Source organism: Protopterus annectens, chromosome 6.part1, assembly GCF_019279795.1.
Source record: "Protopterus annectens isolate FY-2018-M chromosome 6.part1, PAN1.0, whole genome shotgun sequence".
In the NCBI taxonomy this organism is placed as follows: Eukaryota; Metazoa; Chordata; order Ceratodontiformes; family Protopteridae; genus Protopterus; species Protopterus annectens.
Window position 1 is genome coordinate 122,955,339 of NC_056738.1, and position 23,757 is coordinate 122,979,095.

A 23,757-nucleotide genomic window follows, 5' to 3' on the forward strand; every position below is an offset into this window, starting at 1 on the left:
CATAACTACTTAATGATGTACAATAAACTACAGTAAACATAAGTCTAAGTCTTAGACAAATATGTAATTCCTGATGTAAAATGGAGTGCATGGGAGGAAGCAATAGAAAAACAGACAACTCAAAAACAGATGTGAAATAAAGGAACAGTTGTTATAAATGGCACAGTTACAGCTGTAAAGCTGCAAATAAAAAAAAATGTTGCACTATCATACAAATAAAGCTGGTGCACTACATTTGTGAGCAAAAGTGGGGAGCTGAGACCAATGAATGGGAATACTGTAATATAAAAAAAAAGATTGTGTCATCAGAAATAGGATGGCAAAGAAAGGAATGCTTTAAAAGGTCCATTTCCAGAGCATACTCATATACATGCAAGAACCAAATGGCGGTGGATGGGGTAAAAGGAGTCCAAGCACAGGCAGTTGCTAGATGGCAACAACTGGGAAAGCAGGAGCAGGTGAGAAAAAATAACAAGGAAGATATACTTAATTACATGGAACATTTGAAAATTATCAAATCCTATCAGAAGAAGGACAATACAAGATTAAAGAGGATGGCTGGGGGACATTGTTCTAATACAAGAAACAAAACTGAAAATCAGAGATGGGGAGAAGATACTGTGTTATGACTTCCCAAAGGGAGATATCCAGGGGGAGTAGAAATTATATTTCAAAGTGGGCTTCCGACAAACACAAACTGCTAAAATGTGGGGTATGGTAGATGGCTCATCTAGCAGGGAAGGGTAGAAATTGCACCTTTAACAACAGTAAACATATATGCTTCAGACATGGATGAAGATGGTTTCTGCAAGAACTTTTTTTGCTATCTGGGCTCAGCCAAAAAAAGTTGGAATACAGGTAATATGGGGACTACAATGCCATCATAGATCCAGAAAAATACAGCTTGTAAGAAGAAGGGAATATAACAAAAAGATTTAACAAGAACTAGTGAGAAGGATTACACCTTTGCAAGAAACATTTTTGTAAAGCCAACTTGGGCAGAAAAGTTCTTAGAGAAGGAAGACATAATGAAAATAATGGAAGAAATCCAGATATAGGAGAGCCACATATCAGACCATGCAGCACTTAGAATTTAGATGTGTGCAGGAGCAGAAAACAGTGAGAAGGAAATGGCAGTGGGCTAGCTATAAATTGAAGGAGACAGAGAAGAAGAAGACATTGCAAGGACTAGAGTCAATACACGACAATATGAAAGACAGGGACAAACTGGAAGAACACTGATGGGATGAGATCCAGATCACTGTCAGGCGAAAACTGATGAGCACAGAAGGAAAGAAAGAAGAGTGACTGTGGAGCTGGAGAAAGCTAGATGTGTTACAGAAGGAAGTTGAAAGAACTAAAAGCAGAAGAGAAGTATTACAGATCAGCAAAAAAGTAATATGAATAAAACTGGAGAGTAAAATTATTATGAAGTATCACATTCAACAATGGTACTGGAGGGACTACTTGTGCATAGGGTGGGAAGCATGAGGGAAACAACTAGCCAAGAAATACAAGAAGAAGCGGACAGATGGAGGTACAGATGATAAGGGTAGGAGCTGGAAAATATTTTGGAGTGAAAAGGCTAATCAAAGAAACAGTCAATGAATACTACAGAGAGATTTACAAACAACATGAAGGGACAGAAGTCTCAGGCTAGAACTGGAGAAATGATATAGAAAGATATATACTGAACGAACAAAAAGCCAAGCTGAAAACAGAGATGGCAAGGGATGACATAAGAAAATACATATACAAGATGAAGGAGAGGATGGCTGCTGGGCCAGATGTGGCCAGGACAACCATAATATCCAAAGGGAGAGGAGAAAGGGTGGAAATGGGAATTTATAGGTCTGTCTGGTTGGTTAATTTAGATATCAAAGATTTTGGCAAAGATATTGGCAGGAAAGCTGGATGAAGTATTGTCAAAAGTATTACAAGCAGGGGAAAAAATACTTCATGAAGCGAAGGAAGGTAGAGAAAAAAATTGGTGGCACCTGCTGGAATTTATGCACAGGGAGGAAACTAAACAGTAAGGGAAAGATGTAAATGCCTATAGCATTGTGAGGTGGGAATTCCTATAGAAGACACTGTAAGAAAAGCAATTAGAGGAAAAGTTTATATGCTGGATATAGGCCATATATCAAGTTCCCGAAACTGAAATAATGATGAATGGAAGAATATCTGAGGAGACAAGGAAATAGACGGGGACCAAATAGGGGTGTCCACTATCCCCTTGCCTGTTTCATTTAGGTATTGGCAGTGAAAGTCAGACACAATTTAATGATGTTTGAAGAAAAGAAAGGGATACAATCTCAAGTTTTTTGTTTTATGCAGATGACTGCATGTTATAATGTCATGAGGTCTGGCTTTTAAAATGAAAAATATAACAGAGACATTCAAGAAGTTTATGGAAGTAGCAGAACTCAGGTATAACAACAAAAACACAGAGGTAGTAAGATTATGAAAAGGAAATGGGAAAGGAGGAACAGGTGAGATAGAATAAGTAGAGTTCCTCGAGTACCTACGGCTCTATATTGGAAATATGATGCAGATAATCAGGAAATATATAGCGGAAGTTGGAAAATGGGAAACAGATACTCTCCAGAAAAGGGCAGAAGGAAAAAAATGAATGCATTGTTTGGTAAAATGAATGCAACAAAGATAATGATACCACCAATAATCTTCCACCTGCTCCACAATATACAAAAAGACCACCCCCGGACAAAAGGTTCCAACAAATGCAAAAACACACAGAGGACTGGGTCAGTAAGGGTGAGGAAAAAAGAGTGAGCAAGGCAAAAATGGGATTACTGCAAGTGTGAAAACCATACTAGGAGAAAGACGAGGGTAAACCCAAAGAGAAACCAAGGGGAACAATAGGGAAAGGCTTAGGAATGAAACGATGCAGCCAACTGCTGATGAGATATTGTGCACCATGCATGAGGATTGCATGTATATGGATACTAGCGTAACCTGTCAAATGGCAGCACATGTTTTGTGCTGTATCTATTGAAAGAAAAAGATTGATTATAATTAACGATATAAAAGAAAATGAGCCAGCCACTAGTGATAAAATGCATGTGGGTAGAGGGTATCAAGACTTACCACGGGATGGGTGAGGCTACTGTAGTACTGCAAGTACTGTATCAGGCTGTAGCACTGAAGCTGGAAACAAGTCTTAGAAAAAAAGCTCTGAGTTTGCCAGTCAGTCAGTGTTCCCATCTTCACCAAAGGTTATGAACTTTGGTTTGTGACTAAAAGTACGTGAACATGGATACAAACAGAAGCAATGAGATCTCTTTGTATGATTGCTGAGTTCACTCTCTACATTTGGAGCTTGGCAATCTGGGAAGTCCTCAGGGAAGAGTCACTGCTCTTCTAGACTGAAAAGAGCCAGTTGCCATGGTTTGGGCACCTAATAAAAATGCCCCTGGCTAGTAGACATATTTTTTGCACCTAACAAGAATGTCTTTGGGTGCTTTCCAAAGGAGGTGTACCACATTCGTCCCTCTGGTAGGAAGTTCTGGGACAGACTAAGGACATACTAGAGACTGTATCTCTCATTTGACTTAGGAAGAAGAAACTCTGGCATCATCTGCTCAGCTTGATAATACTGCCATGCTCACTAGAAGAAGTGATTTCTAAATAGATGGATTAGATGTTTTTAGTAATGGTCACATAGTGGCATACATAACTGGAAACCCATATCAGAACCTTAGAACTGCATATCTTTTATCCTACATTTATGAAAGCTTATTGTATATATGAAAGAAAGGGCGTTATCTCTAGCCTTGAATTCTAAAAAACATAAGTAATCCAGAGGACTCGAGTGAAGTCTGGTATCCCACCTGTGACCCAGAGGGTGGCAGGACTAACAAGAAACAGAGTATAAAGGATTAATCCAGATAAAATCACTTTAGATAGCAGATCTAGGAGGCTCTGTCTCTTATACCCTCCCTGTGGGAGGAATAAAGACACCTTGTTGAAGTTTCCAGTAGTTTATTAAGGTATGCAGGTAGAGGGACAAGTGTTCTTGTTCTAAATGTCCTTTACTGGTATAACACCTACAACCACTTTCCACTTTCCACTGGGGGTTAGCTACATCCTTTGTGGCTGATGGGATCCCCTCAATGGACAAGGGAGAGCTTCTCTAGTCTGTCCTAGAAAATGGAACAGGAAAGGCTTCCTTGTTTACCCAGAATGTTATGCTCATCCTTAGGAAAGCTGTTGCTCCATTTTCCAGTCAACATGTATCTACTCCTCTTCAAACTTCCTTAGACAGGAGTAGTTTACTTGGTCTGCATCAGTGTTTAATTCAGGTAATTGATCCTTCTTATAAGGTGATTTCTGGTAAAAGAAGGAGGGAAACCTGTTTTCCTGAAGTGATTCAAGGTTCTGAATCTGGATATGAAGATGAAAGGATAAAGACAGAGTTATCTCCTTGGTATTCTAATTCAGATTCAGAGGAGAGCTCAGTTTCTGATTCTCCCTGTGGTGGTTTCTTTTTCTGTGAGACTATTTCCAGAATGTGCCAGTGAATACTATGAGCTGTTATAAACCTTCACCAATTTCCCAATTCTGTCAGCTCTGGAGGATGTAGGAGTCACTGCCTGCAATTTTCATGACAGTCGGTCTACTACACCTAAAACGGCAGATAGAATGTGTAAAGTTCTTCAGCCCTGTAAGCTTTTCCACCCTTTCCACTAATGATTCAGAAGGAATCCCCCAACATGATTTTGGTGACTCCCTTCTGGCCAAGGCAACAGTGGTTCTCCCTTCTTTTGGAAATGGCCAGGGGCAATTACCGCACTCTTTCTCACAGAATAGATTTACTCACAGAAAATCAGTGTTGTTTGATTCACCTCCACCCCAATCAACTCAACTGACTGCCTGGATTATAGGATCTTAATTCCTTTTAGGTACCCATTTTCTGAGAATGTACAGCAGGTCGTATTGGAGGTAAGAAAGCCTGTTATTAAAAAATCATAAATTAGTAAATGGAAAGGGATTTCTAGTTGGTGCCACCAATATTACTAGCACCCATTCAAGACTAGTTGTTCTCTGGTTGTAACAATATGTGTGAGTTACTATCCTATGGCCTTTCATCTGTCAAGCTTCATTTATCATCCATTTCAGTATGTTTGCCCATGGCTCTTTCAATGCATTCTCATGTGCAAATGTTTTTGAAAGGTATTTTGTATAAGAGGGCTACAAGAAAACTGGTGGCCCCTTCTTTAGATCTTAATTTTCTGTTAGTGAGGCTAACACTTGCTAAACTCGAACCTCTTATTTTCCACAGGGATAGGGTTCCTTAGAAAACTAGTCATTCATTTATGCCTAAAGTGGTATCTGGGTTCCCTTTAAGCCAAACTATTCCTCTCTTCATTTTCTTTTCTGAACCTGAAAATGCAGGAGAAAGGATACATCATACCTTGGATGTTCACAAACAACTCTGGTACAATCTTGATAGAACTAAATCCTTCAGATCTTCAGATTAGTTCTTCATTTCTTATGAGGGTAAAAAGAAGGACTGCCTGCATCAAAACAGACTATTTCCAATTGGTTGTTTCAGGCTGTCACCTTCCATTATACTCACCACAACAAAACTAATCCAGGAAGGGTCAAGGCCCACTGTATTAGGGCCTTGGTTTCATCTATGGCTTTTTGGAAAGGATTTAATTCTAAAATGATTCAAGAAGTAGGAACATGGTCCTCTAGACATACATTTACAAGGCATTAAAAACTTTAATCTGTCACTATGTCTACATCAGGCTTTTCAGGGATCATATACCATGGGTTCCTGGACCCTTCCCCTTCCACATACCAAATGAAGTAAGCTAGAGTAATCTACCCATATAGCTAAGACTACTGCAGCAGTAATCAATATGATGAATGCAGGACAAAATAGTCAACATGTTTCTTTGTTTTGGTTTGTTTTATTACATTCAGCATATACCCTCTTTCATTTGAGCAAAAAAAAAAAAAACATATACCCTCTTTTTCTGTGGTCCAATGTTCCAGGAATGGTATCATCCAGAAATGACCCACAGGACTCATTAATTGTTTTCCTCATTACTTCTTCTTTCAAATTACACATCAAAAGTCAGGCAGAACAAGTCCAATGTCATTCTCTTAGCCCTATCTTGGCCTTGATCAGTGTAGTTCTCTCCACTCAGACCTTAGCTTCTAGAGAAGTCTATACATCTGAAACCCTTAAGAACCTTCCAGACCCACCCTTCCAGCAAATCCCACCTAAATCTCCACTGCCTTCATGAACCTGTATAGATTCTGAATTTCTGCAAATAGCCAGGACACTTCATACCCCACCAAGGTTGTCCTCATAATTACCTCTACCCAGATACCTAATGCTAGAAATACATTACAAGAGTAAAGGGGCTCATTTTTCTATATGGGCTACTTCTGAAGATTTGGATCCTTTCACAGCTCCAGTTCCTGCAGTGCTAGATTTAATTTGCCAGGTCTTTTGCACAGGAATAAAGTATTCCTCCATTAAGGTACACATTGGTGGCTCTTCTGATTTTGTAACTCTTTGCCAATAGCATCCTTGTAGGTAAACAAGGCCTTTTTGAGAGCTGCTTTCCTTATATAACTTCCTGTCCCTCCTTGACATGTGTATGTTGTTTAAAAGAAATGTGCTTTTCCTCCCTTTAAACCTGCTTCTCCTGCATAGTTGAACAATTTAGCATGGAAAATGTTCTTTCTAGTAATCTATATGTTTATCTTTTAAATTCCATTATTGAGTTTTCTGCAACAATTGTGAATAATCATGATCCAATCAATTTTTATGCCTAACGTAGCTATTGAAACAAATCTCGATAAGTCTATCAACTGACTTGTATTCTTACCTACTTATTCTAACAGAGATCAGTATAACTGTAATGATGTCCACAGACAAATCAGGTTTTATATGGAAAGAACTGAACCTTCAAGGAAAAATTCCCAAATGTTTGTGTCCTTTCCTACGAGCAAACTGGGTTCTAAAATATCGAAATAGTATGTCATTCAAATTGTTGACTGATTGTCTTAAATTTTAATTTGATGTTGTAAATCTTCATTCATTCCTTACTGGAACCGACTCGGCCAATAAACAAGCTCGTGCCAGCCAAAATACTCTTGAGCTAAGTCCTACCCATAGTGCTCCTCTCCTCCTATCTCCAGATATTGCTTGCAGCGTACTTCTCAAGACGTGCCAAGCCATTTCTCAGCTAAGTAATAAAATTTTGATAGCTATATTGCTAAATATTTTTCTAGCTCTTCGTTTTCTTAGCGATGATACTTCTCTCTACCTTATACTTTGTGAGTTTTCTCCCCTTTTCTACCCTTTTTGGTAGTCTTAGTACCATTGTTGGTACGGGCCCCTCCCTTACCCTTGTGGTAATTACCTTACCATCATTGGTATTTCCCTCTTCTTTCCTTCTTCTTCCTTCTATAACAAAAACAGTGGATAATTTCTCCCTTCTGTGTGTTTATCTTGTTATTTCTGCTGTTGGTTAAATCTTGTGACTATATTGTTCCCTTTTCTGTCTAGCTACTAGGCTCTTACAAATATGTCTGACAAGAAAGGAATGACCGGGTTCAAACACTGTGACAAGTGTGGGGGAAAGATGCCCAATTCTATCACAGGCATCTTTCGTGTGTCTACTGTCTCAGAGTTCCCCACCTCCACATACAACCTCCATGTGACCTGTGTAAAAATTTTAGCTCTCGCACTCTGGCAGAGTGTAAGAATAAACTGATTTTGAAGGTTTTATTAGACCCTTTCTGAGGTGGAGGTCTCACCACCTCCCAGGAAAAAAAGAAAAAGAGAAGCCATTTGGTTCCGGCTTCCCCGAGTTCTACGGGACCAAAAATGCTGTCAGACAGTATCGGAACCAAAAATACCTAAAATGTCTGCACCGACTATTTCAGCTCCAGAGCCTATGACTAGCTGTATGGTGCCGAAGTTGGTAATCACAGAACCAACAACACTGATATCTGCTTCGGTACCGATAGCTACTTCGGTACCAGACACAATTTCGGCACCAACAATGACTTCCTTCATGGCTTCATCCTCAGTGCCTAAACATGAAATTTTGCCCATGCCCAGATACTCACCTACTATTGACTCCTTCTTTGGACAATAATATAGTCCTTTTCTTAAGAGATCTGACTCTACTTATGGAGTATCAACACGGTCCACCAAGAGTCTTTCAAAAATAGATGTAGTGAGGCTTATCAATCAGCTCTTGGCAGTCAGAGGAATTCCAACCCCTACCAAGACTTCCCTCCCACCTGGAGCAGAAGGGTTTTCTGCACAGACTCCAACATATCCTCCTTCAACCTCTTCTCAGGCTTTGGAGCCCTCGGTACTGATTTCTACCCCAGTGCCTATGCCTTTGGTTCATGTGATGTTTCCTTCCACAGTTCCGGAGCCTACCCTCTGGACGTCACGCCATTCAGAGCTGGTCCACCTTCAGGACCATGACTGGTCTGTCAGCACTATGACCCCTAGTTCTGCGCCAGGTTTTTCTATGGTGGCGTCTATGGTTCCAACTGTTCCAGCAGCTCCTAGTCCTCTCTGGGCTCCTATCCTGGAGGTGGGCTCATCAGAGCAGGGTATGACCCCGGTTCTGAGGTTGTCTCTTTCGGTTCTGGGCTCCCATCCCCCTGCAGGTGGGCCTGCCTTCCAGGTGATGGAGAGGTTTCTTGCTTCTGCGAGCATGCAGTTGGCACCTCCAGCATTGGAACCTGACCTTTCCCTTTCCTCTGGCATGCAGTTGACACAGCCCACTACACAGGGACTTCAAGCTTCTAGCACAGGAGCAGCAAGAAACCCCAGAGACCTGATAAAATTGTCTCCCCACTAGAAGACCACCCCCACTGGTGCAGAGGATTGGCAGTAGACTCCATGGTTGTGGCAGTGGCCACTAACAAAAAACTAGCAGAAGAAAGTTTGTCTGTCCATCCTCTGGACAGGGAGTCCCGGATGATAGACAGAATAGGGAAGTGGATTTATGCTTCAGCGACCTTCGCCATATGGCCACTGAATTACATGGCACATTTTACACGTCTCCAAAGGGACTTGATTACAAAACTTTCAGGTACTTTGGCAGGGGTATTACCTGAAGAGGTGTGAGATAAACTTGCCTATCAGCTTGTCACCCTTGAGTCCATCTCTAACTCCTCCATGCGGTTGAAGCTCACACAACCGAGGGGGCAGCCAGAGCAACTGCTTCAGGTGTTGTCATGAGACTTCACACCTGGATGCGCTTATGTGACTTCATGGACCCCTTTGAGTCTTCCTTCATCAATGCTCTTGTTGATGAGTCTTCCTTGTTTGGCCCAAAAGTTAAAGACACATTAGCCAGGTGTGAGAAGAATGGAAAAACCCTATCTGCCATGGGCATATGTTTTTCAGCTCTCAACAATCCTACTCCAGGAATCAGAGGGGTGGAAAGATGTGGTTCAAGAAATACCAAGGACCTTTCTGCAACACGTGGTGAGCAATCCCCCCCAGGGCAGAGGGGTGGAACTCATCAGTGAGACGCTACTATGGCAGGGTTCCAGAGATTCCTTCTCTGGTCAGCCCTATCAGCACTCCTGAAGAGTGACCTAATTACTTACCTCTTGAAGCAGATGGGGACGTTTTTCCCTGCACCACTTGGCCTGGCAGTCGATAACATCAGAATTCTGGGTGCAGACGATAATGTCCAGATTTTACCATATCCTCTTTGACCTTTACCCCAGACCTCTAAGGCAAATCCCTGATGTTCCACCCAGTCAGAGGGATGCAGCAGCACTAAAAGTTCAAAAGCTGCTAAGAAAAAAAGAGTCATCCAATCAGTCCCACCAGGCCAAATAAGATTCAGATTTTACTCAAGGTTCTTTTTAGTGCCAAAAATGACAGGGGACTGGAGACCAACTTTGGATCTCAGCGTACTGAACAAGTTCATTAGACAAACAAAATTCCAGACGGTCACAGTTCAGTCCATTCTTCCTTTTCTGGAGAAGGATAACTGGATGTGCTCTATAGATCTTCAGGATGCGTATTACCACATAAAAATGGGCAAACAATCCAGAAGATATCTTCACTTTGGGCTGGGAGCCAGTCATTACTAATTTTGAGTATTGCCCTTTGGTCTCTCCACAGCCCCCAGAGTGTTCACCAAATGCATGGCAGTAGTAGTAGTTCACCTGAGACTACAAGGATTCTGCCTGTTTCCATACCTAGACAATTGGCTCCTCACCGCTCCAACCAGGAGTCTACTGCTTCAAGCCATATCATACACTCAAAGTCTGCCAGAACACCTATGGATCTCCATAGAAAAGTCAAAGCTGGTACCGACTTAAAGCTTAAAGTTCATTGGAGCAATGTTCAACACAATATCCTGCCAAGTTGCCCTACCTTTTCACAAGCTACTAAGATTGAGATCTCAACTTCATATAATACTTTCTCAAAATCTTGTCCCAGTTCAACAGGTCCTACAACTGCTGGGCTCAATGGCAGCTACAATCTCATTGGTCCCACTAGCAAGATTCCACATGAGGCTACTCGAATGGCTCCTGTCATTGCAATGGTCTCTTCTAACACATCCAGTGTCTTACCCAATCCACATAATAAACTGATGCAAACAAGATCTGAGTTGGTGGATGAAGCCAGAGGAGGAGTTATGGTGTCACCCATTCCCTCCCCAACCCAAAGCCACAGTGAGCACAGATGTTTCCTGATGGGGTGGGGGGGCATTTTCAAGCAAAGAGCGTCCAAGGCACTTGGTTCCCCTTAGAGGCCAAATTGCATATCAGTGTCCTAGAACTAAGGGTGGTGCTCTTAGCGTTGCAAGCATTCCAAACAACCCTTCCATCAGGAACAATTGCTATCCAATCAGACAATATGTCATTAGTCTGGTACATCAACAAGCAAGGAGGAACCAGATCCTACCCTTTATGTTGGGAAGCCCTAAGAGTGTGGCAATAGGTGATAGCTTCCAGCCACTTTATACTAGCAATGCACATTCCCAGGAATTCCAATCTGATTGCAAACAAACTGAGCAGGAACATTTTGATGCTTCACAAGTGGTCTCTCAACCCCATAGTAGCGACTCAAATTTTTCATCATTGGGGCCGGTCTTGCTGTGATCTCTTTGCTTCCCCCTTGAACCACAAATGCAGCAGCTTCTTTGCCCTGATCGCCCCCGGGGAGTCACTGAGAGATGTTCTGTTACACGATTGGCCCCCGGGTCTTCTGTATGCCTTTCCCCCCTATTCCCCTTATTCCACAGTTCTTGAAGAAAGCACAATGGCTGAGAAGCAAGGTAATCTTTATTGCACCCTATTGGCCTTGTCAACTTTGGTTCCCCTTCCTATGGCCTCACTTGGTTCACTGCCTGTGGACCCTGGATCCAACCCCAGGACTCCTATCTCACCCACAGGGGCTGGTCCATCCCAACCTTCACAGTCTCAAGCTGACCACTTGGCATCTCCACCCCTAATGATTGCCAGGCAGATGAACCTATCTTCCCCCATCCGAAAGATTCTTCTGGCTTCTCATAAACCCTCCACCAGGAAACTCTATTACAGTAAATGGGTCAGGTTTGTAATTTGGGCTAAAGAGCAAGGACTAGACCCACTTTCAATCCCGATCCATAAGAGTTTGTAATACCTGTCAACTCTGCTCCTTGCAGGAGCCTCAGCCTCTACTATTACAGTTCACCTAGTAGCAATCACCAGTTTTCATAATGGCTTTAATGACTCTTCATTAATGTCCCACTGTCTTTGCAAAACCTTCATGAAAGGAGCTGTACACCTCAGACCGCCTATTAAAAACCCTACTGAACCTTGGAATTTGACTTTGGTCCTACAAACTCTAACCTGTTCACCTTTAGAATCTTCTGCCACATGTGACAAAGTTTTTATCCTGGAAAACCTTACTCCTTACGCCATCACCTCAGCCAGGAGGGTATCAGAGTTGCAAGCTTTGCGTGTTAATCACCCTTATTTGACTTTCCATAATGAGAGAGTTTCACTTTGAACTAACCCTTCCTTTTTGCCCAAGGTTATCTCAAATTTGAGTCTCAACCAGTCCATTGATTTACCAGTCTTTTTCCCAAAATTCTCTAACAAAGGTGAATACTGTTTACACATGCTAGATGTACATAGACAGCTACATTTTTACTTAGACAGAACTAAATCCTTCAGAAAGTCATACCAGCTGTTCATAGCTTTGTCAGGCCCCAAATTGGGCAAAGCTGTTTCCAAAGTCACCTTGTCAAAATGGCTAAGAAATTGCATTACCTTTGTCTATCATCAGAACAAATTAATTTTGACTACTAGAGTCATGGCTCACTCCACCAGCTCAGTGTCCACTTCGGTGGCATTTCATTCCAGAGCCTCAATGGATGACATCTGCGCAGCAGCCACTTGGGCAACCCCCCATCACTTTATCATGCATTACAAATTGGATAAGGCCTCGGGGGAAGAGCATCCTTTGGCTCAATGGTGCTCAGGAATATCCTTATATAGGGCCTCCCATGACATAGAGTAGCTGGGGACTTGGACCCATCAGTAAGGAATGAATGAAGATTTACAACATCAGATAAAGAAGTTATATCTTACCATAACGTTCCATTTGTGTTGTAGATCTTCATTCATTCCTTACGTCCCGCCCTTCTACCCCCTGCCTGAAGACTCCTGGTGGATCTTTTGGTCCTGTCTGCCTAATAGGATATTTGCTTAGATAGGGCCTCCATTGTCTCTATTCCAGGTGGGCAAACTCAATCTGAAGATAGGAGGAGAGGGGCACTATGGGTAGGACTTAACTCAAGAAGTTTTTGGCTGGCACGAGCTTGTGTATTGCCCGAGTCAGTTCCAGGGATGGAACCAAAATCCCATCAATAAGGAATGAATGAAGATCTACAACACAGATGGAACATTATGGTAAGACATAACTTTTTTTAAGAAAAATACAACACACCTTTGCTGTTAGTAACCAGAAATCTTTCAACCAAGAAATTAGGTGCTTCTCAGACCTTTTTTTCAAAAATGCATATTTAGATGAGATTTGTGCAGCAGCAGCTACATAGCCTTCACTTAATACTTTCACAAGACACCACAAGCTAGACATGATCTCTAGATCAAGATCTTACGTTGGAGTTACAATTATCAGAGAAAAGTTTCCATGAAGGCAGCCACCCAGTAGAATGAGCTTTGAGTTCTCATACTGTTGATGAGGATGAGACCTCTGAGATATAAAAGTTACATACTTAGAATAACATTGTATTGTAACATAGCCCCCTGCATCTTGTTTACATGGTCTAGAGGTCTTTATTATTATTGTTGTTGTTACTATTAGTATTATTATATGTATTTACTTATTTATTCATTTATTTTCTGCTCTGATTTAGAGTGGTCTGATTTAGCTCTGGATAGGAAACTATTTTGCAGAGCATTGTTGGAAAAATGGGGTGATGAAGCAATAGCCTGGGAAAGGTACAGATACTGAGCTCCCTCATGTCTAAAGGCAATACTCATACTGTTGATGAGGATAGACAGTGGCGTAACTATGTTAGAAGCGCCCTGAGGCAAACTTTTCCTAGGCTCCCCAACATCCCCCCGGGGAACCCAAGCCATCGAGATGAAATTCTGATTATTCTGGAAACAAAAATGTGCATGTAGTTTTATTATTCCAGAAAAAAAGTGTAAGAAAGATCATATACGCATGTACGAGCGTGCACGTGCGCACACACACACACACACACACACACACACACACACACACACACACACACACACACACTATATATGCACCGAATTTGAAGTACCAAATATACAGAGTTGAGTTTTTAAAATGCAGGAAACTACAGTACAGCAACAATGCCAAAAATATTGACATAGACAAATGTAAATAACCCAATGAGAAATAAATTCAAATGACAACGTATGCCAAATAACAAAGTTCAGTTGTTCAAAACAGAACACTAGAGCAAACTGCAGTTCTGTGATAACAACTAGAGTAATGCAATACAAAAATAAAATGTACAGTAGTACAGCATGAAGCAATGAAAAGTATTTTTTAAATCATTTAAAAAAGAAAACATGTTGGTACACAGGGGAGAGAGATGCCAGCTTCATGACGCTGAGCTTTTGGCCCTGCCTTTACTTCAGATAACCTGAGTTCAATCACCTGCTCAGATAATGAAAGAGTCAACCGGGGAGGAATGACAGTGAGTAGCTGATGTTGGCTTACCCATCCCATGAAAGGGTGTAGTTTGAGTGTCTTCTCAACAGCTGCCCCTGGAAAAGTCTCAGAGTTGCATGCCTACAGACTCTGGAGATACAAGCTCACCGAGGTGTATACCTGCACTCTTGCTGCAATTATTGACTGTAGAAGCATGCTGTTTTACTACAGCCAGAAACATTGCATTGTACAGTGCATTCTGGCCAGCAGAAGGAGATGTTATGATTATGTGGAAAATCTAATCCCCAGTTGATGATGGATGCAGTCCATAACTCTTGCCTTCCTGTCCCACTGTCCTAGGATGTTATGGAATGCATGGGAAATCTGGAGATTTGGGTTTAATAGTTGTGAGAGCATAGGACAGGAATCAAAGAAAAAATGGTATATAAAAACAGTGTCATCGGGAGAGAAAATGCAAGAAAGCAGGCAGTAACAGACAATAATGAAGGGAAAGCAAGTAGGGTAGACCAACATGCACAATGATATCAGCAAGCTACAAGCACAGTAGAAGGAAGCAGGGCAGGTGTGGCAAGCCAGTGCTTTGCATGGGACCATCTATGACAGAATAACTCTGCTGGTGAAGCACTATTCTCTTGCACCACAGCCAAATTATGGAACACCCTCCCACCCACAATTACCTCCATACCATCATGCACCCACTTCAAAACTTTACTAAAAGCTCACCTAAAAACATGCTGGCTATGCCCTTGCAACTCCCACTCTGATGTCACCCACCCCATCAAACCACTACCTTTGTAATGTATAATAAAGAAAAAGAAGAAAGCAGCAACACTACGTTGTAGTAAAGGCATGCGGCCTACATGGAGTCGCACTGCAGAGATGTGACAGCATGTTAAAGGGCACATGTAAATTGACAGTTGAATCTAATCGTTTAGACTGCATACCCTTAGCTAAGGTACTTATGGTTTTATAACATGCAATACAAATACAACCTACCAAACTTATTTAACTGTTTCAAATTTACCAAAGAAGCATTAGTGTGGAATTAACAACCTGATAAGCAAAAAGGATGGCGAGCAAGCTGAACAAGTAAAAAACACCAAATAAGCAAAGCAGTACTAAAGCATGCCAAAAGGACAGAAGCTCAAGTTAAATACAGAAAAATCCTTTATTAAAGACTCATCAACCTTGAGAGTCTCCAGACCAGACCTTATAAATCCAGACCGCTGTTATGCCAGTTTTCCAGTCTGCTGGAACCACATCAGAAGTTAAGTATATCAGTGTAGAAAACAATTCTTCCACCTGCTCAAGTAACTTAAGTAAGATCGCTTATTTACACCACAGGGTGGTTAGCCCTGCAGCAATACCTCTTCCACACAACAGACTCGCATGCACTCTCTCACACTTACAGTCAATTTAGAGTGCCCAATCCGCCTCTGTATGCGATACATACATACCTGTCCCACATAACAGAGAAAGGCAGTAATCATTGTTCTTCTAACCCCTAAAATTCTTTCTTCGAGAGCCTTCTTTAAGCGATCCCATACCATTTGTTCAGCTTAACAAGGCACATAAAATAGTGAACAATAAGTTGTACTTAAACGCAAATATATTCGGTACCTGTACAACGTTGAGCATGAGTAACCACAGAACTGGCCAGCTCTGATAAGTCCAGTTCAACGAAAATACGCACATTCCTAACATCTCCCAGCACAGTGTTAAAACCAGAATACTACAGATCAACACACAACCCTTCACCTACCTAGCCCAGCGACCGACCCAACAGCAAGCCACAGACTGATCTGCGAGACCACACGACCGACCGAACAGCAAGCAAGCTACAGACTGATACGCGCACCCGAACAAACAGACCGATCCACGAAGCGACTGAACAACAGCAAGCAAGCCCACAATCCAAACATCTACTTGAAGCCGAAGCCCGCGCACTGAAAAAGTCCCGCGAGAGCATCATGCAACATTTAAAATGCCAATTATCACATTTCTGAAAGCACATTCCTGGATAGACCTGCTTATGTGGGAAATACCTATCTTTTATTTAACTCTCCCTTATTCTTCACCTATAGCAGATCATTGATTGATAGTATGTGAAGTTGGAAAAATGGACACACAATAATACATGCCCAGCAGTTTGTTTAGATATGCTCACTTATACAGCAAATTGCAGTGTATACTTGACAAATTCATTGATGGTTTAGTAACATATGGCACTGTTGCCAGCTGAACTGAGCTTACTTGCAAATGTCATATTTCACCTGTACTTTTGCTGTCATAGATAAAATGGGATCATTCAGGTTATGCTTTTTTAAAATACATGTAAAAATACACACACACACACACACACACACACACACACACACACACACACACACACACACACACACACACACACACACACACACACACATGGAAAAGCAATGGGCTGCTTGTTTTGAATCTTTTTAAAGCATGATTTCTCTGCTTTGCTGTTGTTGTCCTTATACTCATAGTATATTATAGTTAAAGTGACAATATTGTGTTGTCTGGTAAAAGCAGCATGTGATTTAAAGGGTTGATGGATGAACACAGAAATGCAACTGCTGAGTAATATTTTAATATTTATCCTTTTTTACAGTTCTGAAGAAGCAAAAGTGCATCCAAAGAAGGTAATGCATGACTGTTTCACTTATGCAAAAGCTAATGGTAATGATAAAAAAGACGTGTTCACTGTTTCATAATATCCATTGCACAGCCTACAGAAAAGTATCCTCATTCCAACTGTTTTCATGCTGTTTCACATCCCTTCTTGTAATATAAATGGCAATTCAGTACAACCGATAAGAATAACTTCTTTTTAACACAAACTTTTTCTGATCAAAATGTCTCATATTTCCTCATTTTCTTTTGTCTATCGTATGCCTTCCCTCTTAATTCTTGACATTCTTTGAAACAGAAAAGGTACTATCAGCCACGTATCAAACTACTAATAAAATATGTTCCTACTCTTTGTTACTATTGTCTTTCCTCTCTTTCCTGTAAAGCTGAGGACCATAAATTCTTCTTCTGCAAATCATGTCATTGCCCAGTCAGCATGATCAGTTTTCTTACACTCCAGCATCTTATCTGTGCTTTTCCTTGTAATGATTTTCCAACTATGTCTAGCATCCATATATATCACTCAGCTCTATCCCACCTCATCTTTAAGGAATTTAGTTATTTCACTAGTGTGGTTTTATAACTTTTATAATGCTTACGGAGCAAGTGATGTATAATAGAAAGTGTTGTTTATAACTTGCATGTCTTTCCTTAGGTGTCCATCAGGTTTCCTTATTAGGATTTGATTTCAACAATTTTCTTAATTAGGTACAAAAAATGTAAGCCTATATAATAGTATATACATCCAGATACATTAGATATAAGCTATAAGTCAGAAGACAAGAAGTAAGAAGTATGTTATGATAAAAAAAGTTTTCATAAAGCAGAAAGGTTGAGGGTGCTTAAATACTGAAAGAGAGTTAGTTAGCACGGTTAATAGAAACTTACTTTACCCTTTTACTAATTCGTCCCAAGTATCAAAATGTTTCAGCTATGGCTCATCAAAGTACATTTCTTAGGCATGTGCTGTGTCCATGCACAACTCACCACAGCTCACATCCTTCTGTGTGAATGGGCCAAGGAACAGGTCTATAAAGTTAGGCTGTATTAAGGAAGGGGTTGGTTTGTCTCTGAATCTAACCCCCCCAAAAGGTATGTAGATTATGCCTCTGCAGATCTCTGTTCACCCAGGGAGTCTACAACAAGTGACCGAACTGCCATTCAAGCTCATATCACATGGGCCACAGTCATCAGTGTATCATTGGTATCATGGGTGTGAAGATAGGTGAAGGCTGCCAGCCTAGCCAGACAGACTCTTGTAGATAATTCTGTCATTTGTAAATATTAATGTAAGCCACGGGCTTGTTCTCTTAAATGTGAAAAGACTGCATCAGATATTGAACTGCAAAAATGTAACAACAGTGCATTCTGCTGTAAGAAAGCTAAGTCAAGCATTTTATGACTGTCTTTGATGTCAAAATTCAGAGCCGATATGTCTAGAGGGAGGCATCCTGCCTACTGTTTTACGACCAGAGTTAATGGCTAGAATTTGTGTTTTATGACCAGAGTTACTGACTAGAATTTGCATGTATAAATGTCCTTTATTGCTCTGGTTTCTGACCAGGTGTAAAGAATGTAAACATAGTTTCAGTTATCCTGGGAACACCAGACAAGTGTGAAGAATGATATCATGTAAAGCAGCTCTGTGTTATCAATTAAAAGAGAGAGAATCAGAGAGCTCAGAGCATTTTGTCTTGAGGACATCCAACATCACCAGCACTGTCTTGCTCTAGATGTAAGTAGGATTATTAAACTGTGTTTTCTCTTAGATATAGCTAGGAAATAGGAAGATTCGACTAGTTTGTTTTTCTGTGATGTCAGAACTTTACTACTGAATTATTTTAAGTATTTCTCTGTGATCTATGAACTCTTGACTAGCACTGTGTAGTAAGAAGTATTGTCTTGTGTTTTTATTATTTCTTATTAAATATTATTAAACCTTTCAACTGTGGCTGTTTTATGTAGAGTTAATTTAAACTCTAGAGTACATTGCATGTATACATTGCATGTATATATAGTGATACTGTACCAAGTCACTCTAATAAGCATTGACTTTTCAGTCACACTTACCATTTACATAATAATATTGCACAGTAATAACTGGAACCCTTTCAGAAGGGCCTTTGAGTAGCTGATATTAGTGGGTGGTGGCAGCTGGTACTACCTTTTAGACTGGGCAGAAAAAGGGCACAGCTGGAGAACCTGTGCCAGTCTTCCCCAGGAGTGTCTGTGTGGTTGTATAAACTCTTATCTCAAAGAATGTGTGTGTCAGCTACTTGGGCAGGGACATGAAGCACTGGTTGGACAGAGAGGGTGCTGGAGGTTTTAGCTTGCCCACTAGGCTGAGATCTGGACCCTATAGCTGTGCCAGTGGGGAGTCTTACTGGGGACCTGGAGAGAAAGGGAGAAACCAGCCCCAGACTGACTGTGATCTCTGTGTGCTCTTAAGAGAAATTGTACTTTACTGTGTGTGTATTTGTTATCCTTTCCCTATATGGACGTCCTTCACTGGTGTTAGTGGTGAGGACTGAGGCTCCTTGATTGCTGGGCCAGTGCACGGGTGTCACATATTAATTGTTTGTCAGCCATGGGATATCCACACCACATATTAATGGGTTGGCAAATACTAATTTGCTTTTAGTGGTGTGGGTAGAGTGAATTCTTGTAGCTTGTGTACAGTGATCACTGAAGATATTTTGTACTCTAAATCAGCCACGCAGAGAATTCTCAGAGTTCAGATCACAATTGTTTTATTTCTTTTGTTAGCTTAGTTAGTCAGGGAGAGTAGGCAGCATGTTAGCAGAGGAGTACGGGAAGCTGACAAGGAGACAGCTGGCTGACATTTGCCAGGCTAGGGGACTGGTGCATGGAAACCTGATTAAGGCAGACCTGATTGCAGCCTTGGTCACAGCTACATTAGGAAACAGCAACCAGGAGGATAATCAGACTGGCAGTGGAGATGTACCACACTCAGAGAATGGACAGCTCAACCTTTCTGCAGAGGACTTAAAAATCCATCTGGAGCTAAAGAAACTTGAGTTGGAGGCCAGGCATTTGGAAATAGAAGCAGCTGAGAGACTGAGATATCTGCAGGCTGAGGAGAATGAGAAACTCCTATGCCTGGAAGCTGAGGAAAAGGAGAGACAGAGGCAGCATGAGAGAGAGATGCTGACTCTTCGCCAGAGTCGTGGAGGTAATGGGGAAGGGAATAACTGGACCTCAGAAGCACAAAAGGTCAGTAAATGTCTTCCGCAGTTTAAAGAGGGGGATAATTTTGATAGTTTCATTCATATGTTTGAGAGGGTATGTAAACAGTATGATTGCCCGAGGGCATTTTACCCCTATCCATAGTTTTTTTGGCTACGCCACCCCTAGGTAATCCCTGGGGTATATCTGGCTCCCTCCCCATGGTCAAGATTTTCTTTGAACAAGGCCAGCCAGTGCTGCCTCTCCACATATATACCGATTTTATTCCACAGCAGGAGTCTTTGGGTGATGAATCTATCCTCCCAGCACGTCCTATTAATAGCCGTGGTCTTGTATGTTAGGCAAAGGGTCACTCCTGAGCAAGCGGTAGCGACTGAATAGAGGTATAGGGAGACTATGACCTCCCTTGATCTAGATGTTGACCAAAAGCTCTGGATACGGTTCCTGACCCCCTTACTCCATGGTAAAGCTGTAACTGTGTTGTCTAAACTTGCTGATTGTGAATATTTTGATTATACTGCTGTTAAAAATCACTTGTTAGAATGTTTTAAGCTAACACCTGAAACTTATAGGAAAAAGTTCCGTGAGCATAGATGCAAGGCAGATGAAACTGTGTGTGAATATGTTGCTGAACTGAGCACTTATTTTCATAGGTGGGTGAGTGGATGCCAGGTCAGCACTTTTGAAGGGCTGGTAGACCTTTTGGTGAGGGAACAAGCCCTTAGCACTTTGCCTGAGGACATGAGGATCTGTTTAGCTGATAGACAATGTGCTACTTCAGATGAGTTGGGGAAGAAGGGAGACCTATACATAGCAAGCAGGGCATCCCTGCACAGGAAAGGGGCCCCCAGTACTGCTCATGGGTCTAAAGGAACCCATGGTGGGCAGCACAGACTGCCCCAACAGAATCTGCCAGTAGCAGGGGAAGCCACTAGTCCAGGTACACATCCAGGACCTAGGGTTAAATGTTTTGAATGTAACCAGTGGGGCCATGTGGCATACAGATATCCACGGAGGCAAGGTGGGGAACAAAAGGTGAGAGAGCCAGTAAGTGGGAAAGACAAAATGCCAATAGTAGGTTGTCTTGAGACAACAGGGGTACTGAGCTACCTGCAGATGTCCTGATAGGGAAGGATTTGAATGAGGCAGTACCATGTGCTTATGCAGTTACATGCAGTCAGGCTAGGAAACAAGCATGTGGGTCTGGTATCCTGGGGGAGACCCAGACAGAGTGCATACTTGCAGGTAGGACTGGTGAGGTGGTTACTTCAGGGAGGGAGCTATTCTGTAGCAGTGAGACTGAATGTGAGCCACAGCTGCTTGTGGGTACTGATGTTCCCTTGAACAGAGTGATTGCAAAGGTAGAGGTGAGTAGTATTACCCAGGCTGACAGTGAGGCACCACTTTCAGAGGATGTCAGACTTCCTGTTGAAGGGGAGCTGGGAAGGGTTACAAAGAGAGAGTCGAGACAAGCTCAGCTCTCAGACCCTACATTGCAAAGCCTGAGGCAGGGAGTTAGTAAGGCACCTGATTCTCAAGGGAAGGGGGAATCTGTATACTGGGACAAAGGGTTACTGTATAGAGTGTGGACCCCTGAGGAAGGGCTAGAAGGTGAGAGGGCACAGCAGTTGGTAGTGCCTAGAGCCTACCATCTGGCGCTTCTAGCCATAGCCCATGATATTCCCTTTGTAGCTCATATGGGCATAAAACATACAAAGAGACATATTATGCAGAACTTCTATTGGCCTGGAATTTCCAGAGATGTAACAGGGTACTGCAGGACCTGTGGGCAGTGCCAAAAGGTAGGCAAGGCAGAAAACAAGGTGAGAGCTCCTTTGATACCTTTGCATGTTATTGAGGAGCCATTTTAGAGGGTAGCTATGGATATTGTGGGACATTTGAGTACCCCAAGTTCCACAGGGAAAAAGTATATCCTAGTGGTAGTGCATTATGTTACACAATACCCTGAGGCAGTGGCTCTGTCCTCCATTGAAGCAGAAAAGGTGACAAATGCTTTGTTAGAGGTTTTCAGCAGGGTAGGTTTCCCAAAAGAAATGCTGACTGACAGAGGTGCCAATTTCATGACAAACCTGCTGGCTTGCCTGTGGAAGTCCTGTCGGGTGAAGCACCTGAAGACTACCCCCTACCATCCCCAGACTAAAGGTCTTGTTGAGAGGTTAAATTCTACAATCAAGTCCATGCTATGGGCATTTGCAGACCAGTTTAAGAGGGAGTGGGACAAATATTTGCCCCATCTGTTGTTTGCTTTACAGAGAGGTTTCCCAGGAATCCACAGGTTTTTCACCCTTTGAGTTGCTGTTTGGGCATAGGGTGAGGGGATCTCTAGATTTAATTCATGATGAGTGGGAAGGTAAGTGTGAATCTCATAAGGAGTCTGTTGTGGCATGTGTCCTAAACCTCAGGACAAGGCTTAGGGAACTCATGGGCCTGGCCCAGGAGAACCTGACAGAAGCCCAACAACAGAAAAAGGTATGGTATGACAGGAATGCTCGAGCTAGAGAGTATGCTGTAGGGCAGCAAGTAATAGTTCTCATTCCTATCAGACACAACAAGCTGCAAGCAGTTTGGGAGGGACCCTACAAGGTGGTAAGAAAGGTAAATGATGTTAACTACATGGTGGAACAGCTAGGCAGGAGGCAGGGACACAAATTGTACCATGTTAACATGATGAAACCTTACCATGATAGGGTGGCCCTTGTGCTGAGCATTTGCAGTGGATTGCAGGAGGGGTCAGAGGGAGATCTGGTGACTGATCTCCTCAGTGAGGCTCGGACTGACACATCAGTGGAAGGGGTAGCAATGTCCCAGCAGCTATAGCCTACCCAGGTTCAAGAAATCGGAGCAGTGCTACAAGAGTTTGGGGACATGTTCACTGGGAAACCAGGGTACACCCACCTGGTGCAGTACCAGGTGGATACAGGACCCCAAAGGCCTATTAGGCAGGCCCCTTATAGGGTGCCTGAGAGAGTCAAACAGACTTTGAGGGAGGAGATACAGGAGATGTTGGAACTAGGGGTGATTCAAGAGTCCAACAGTCCCTGGGCCTCCCCAGTGGTGCTGGTGCCAAAGAAGGATGGCAGCACTAGGTTCTGTGTGGACTACAGGAAATTAAATAGTCACACAGAGTCAGATGCTTACCCAATGCCTAGGACAGGTGAGGCCATAGAGCAGCTGGGTGGGGCTAAGTATCTTACAGTCATTGATCTTACCAAAGGTTACTGGCAGGTGCCCTTGACTTCCAGTGCTAGAGAGAGGTCAGCCTTTGTGACTCCTTTTGGCTTGTATGAGTTAACAAAGATGCCCTTTGGGATGAAACATGCCCCAGCAACTTTCCAGAGGCTGGTAGATCATATCCTAGCAGGAGCAAGAGGGTTTGCCCTTGCTTACCTAAATGATATTGCCATCTACAGCCATTCCTGGCAAGAGCACATTCAACATGTCAGGGAGGTGCTGGGCAGACTACAGAGGGCAGGGTTGACTATTAAGCCGAGCAGATGTCAGTTGGGTATGGCAGTGGTCTCCTACCTGGGACATAGAGTGGGGAGGGGTAAGATCAGGCCAGAACCTGCCAAAATAGAAGCCATTCAGCCATGGCCTGCACCTGTTACCAAAAAGCAGGTGAGGGCATTCTTAAGGACAGCAGGGTACTACAGAAAGTTTGTCTCCAGTTATAGTACCAT

General features: G+C 42.3%; 1 protein-coding gene across 1 annotated transcript in view; it reads left to right on the forward strand.

Annotated features, from left to right (window-relative positions):
* The window catches only part of LOC122805263 (rap guanine nucleotide exchange factor 4-like), a 1,439,269-nt gene that overhangs the window by 706,586 nt on the left and 708,926 nt on the right, over positions 1-23,757 (forward strand). Inside the window, exon 15 of the mRNA XM_044075352.1 lies at positions 16,830-16,860. Within this exon, the coding sequence (XP_043931287.1) occupies positions 16,830-16,860 (31 nt within the window). The remainder of the gene's footprint in view (positions 1-16,829; positions 16,861-23,757) is intronic.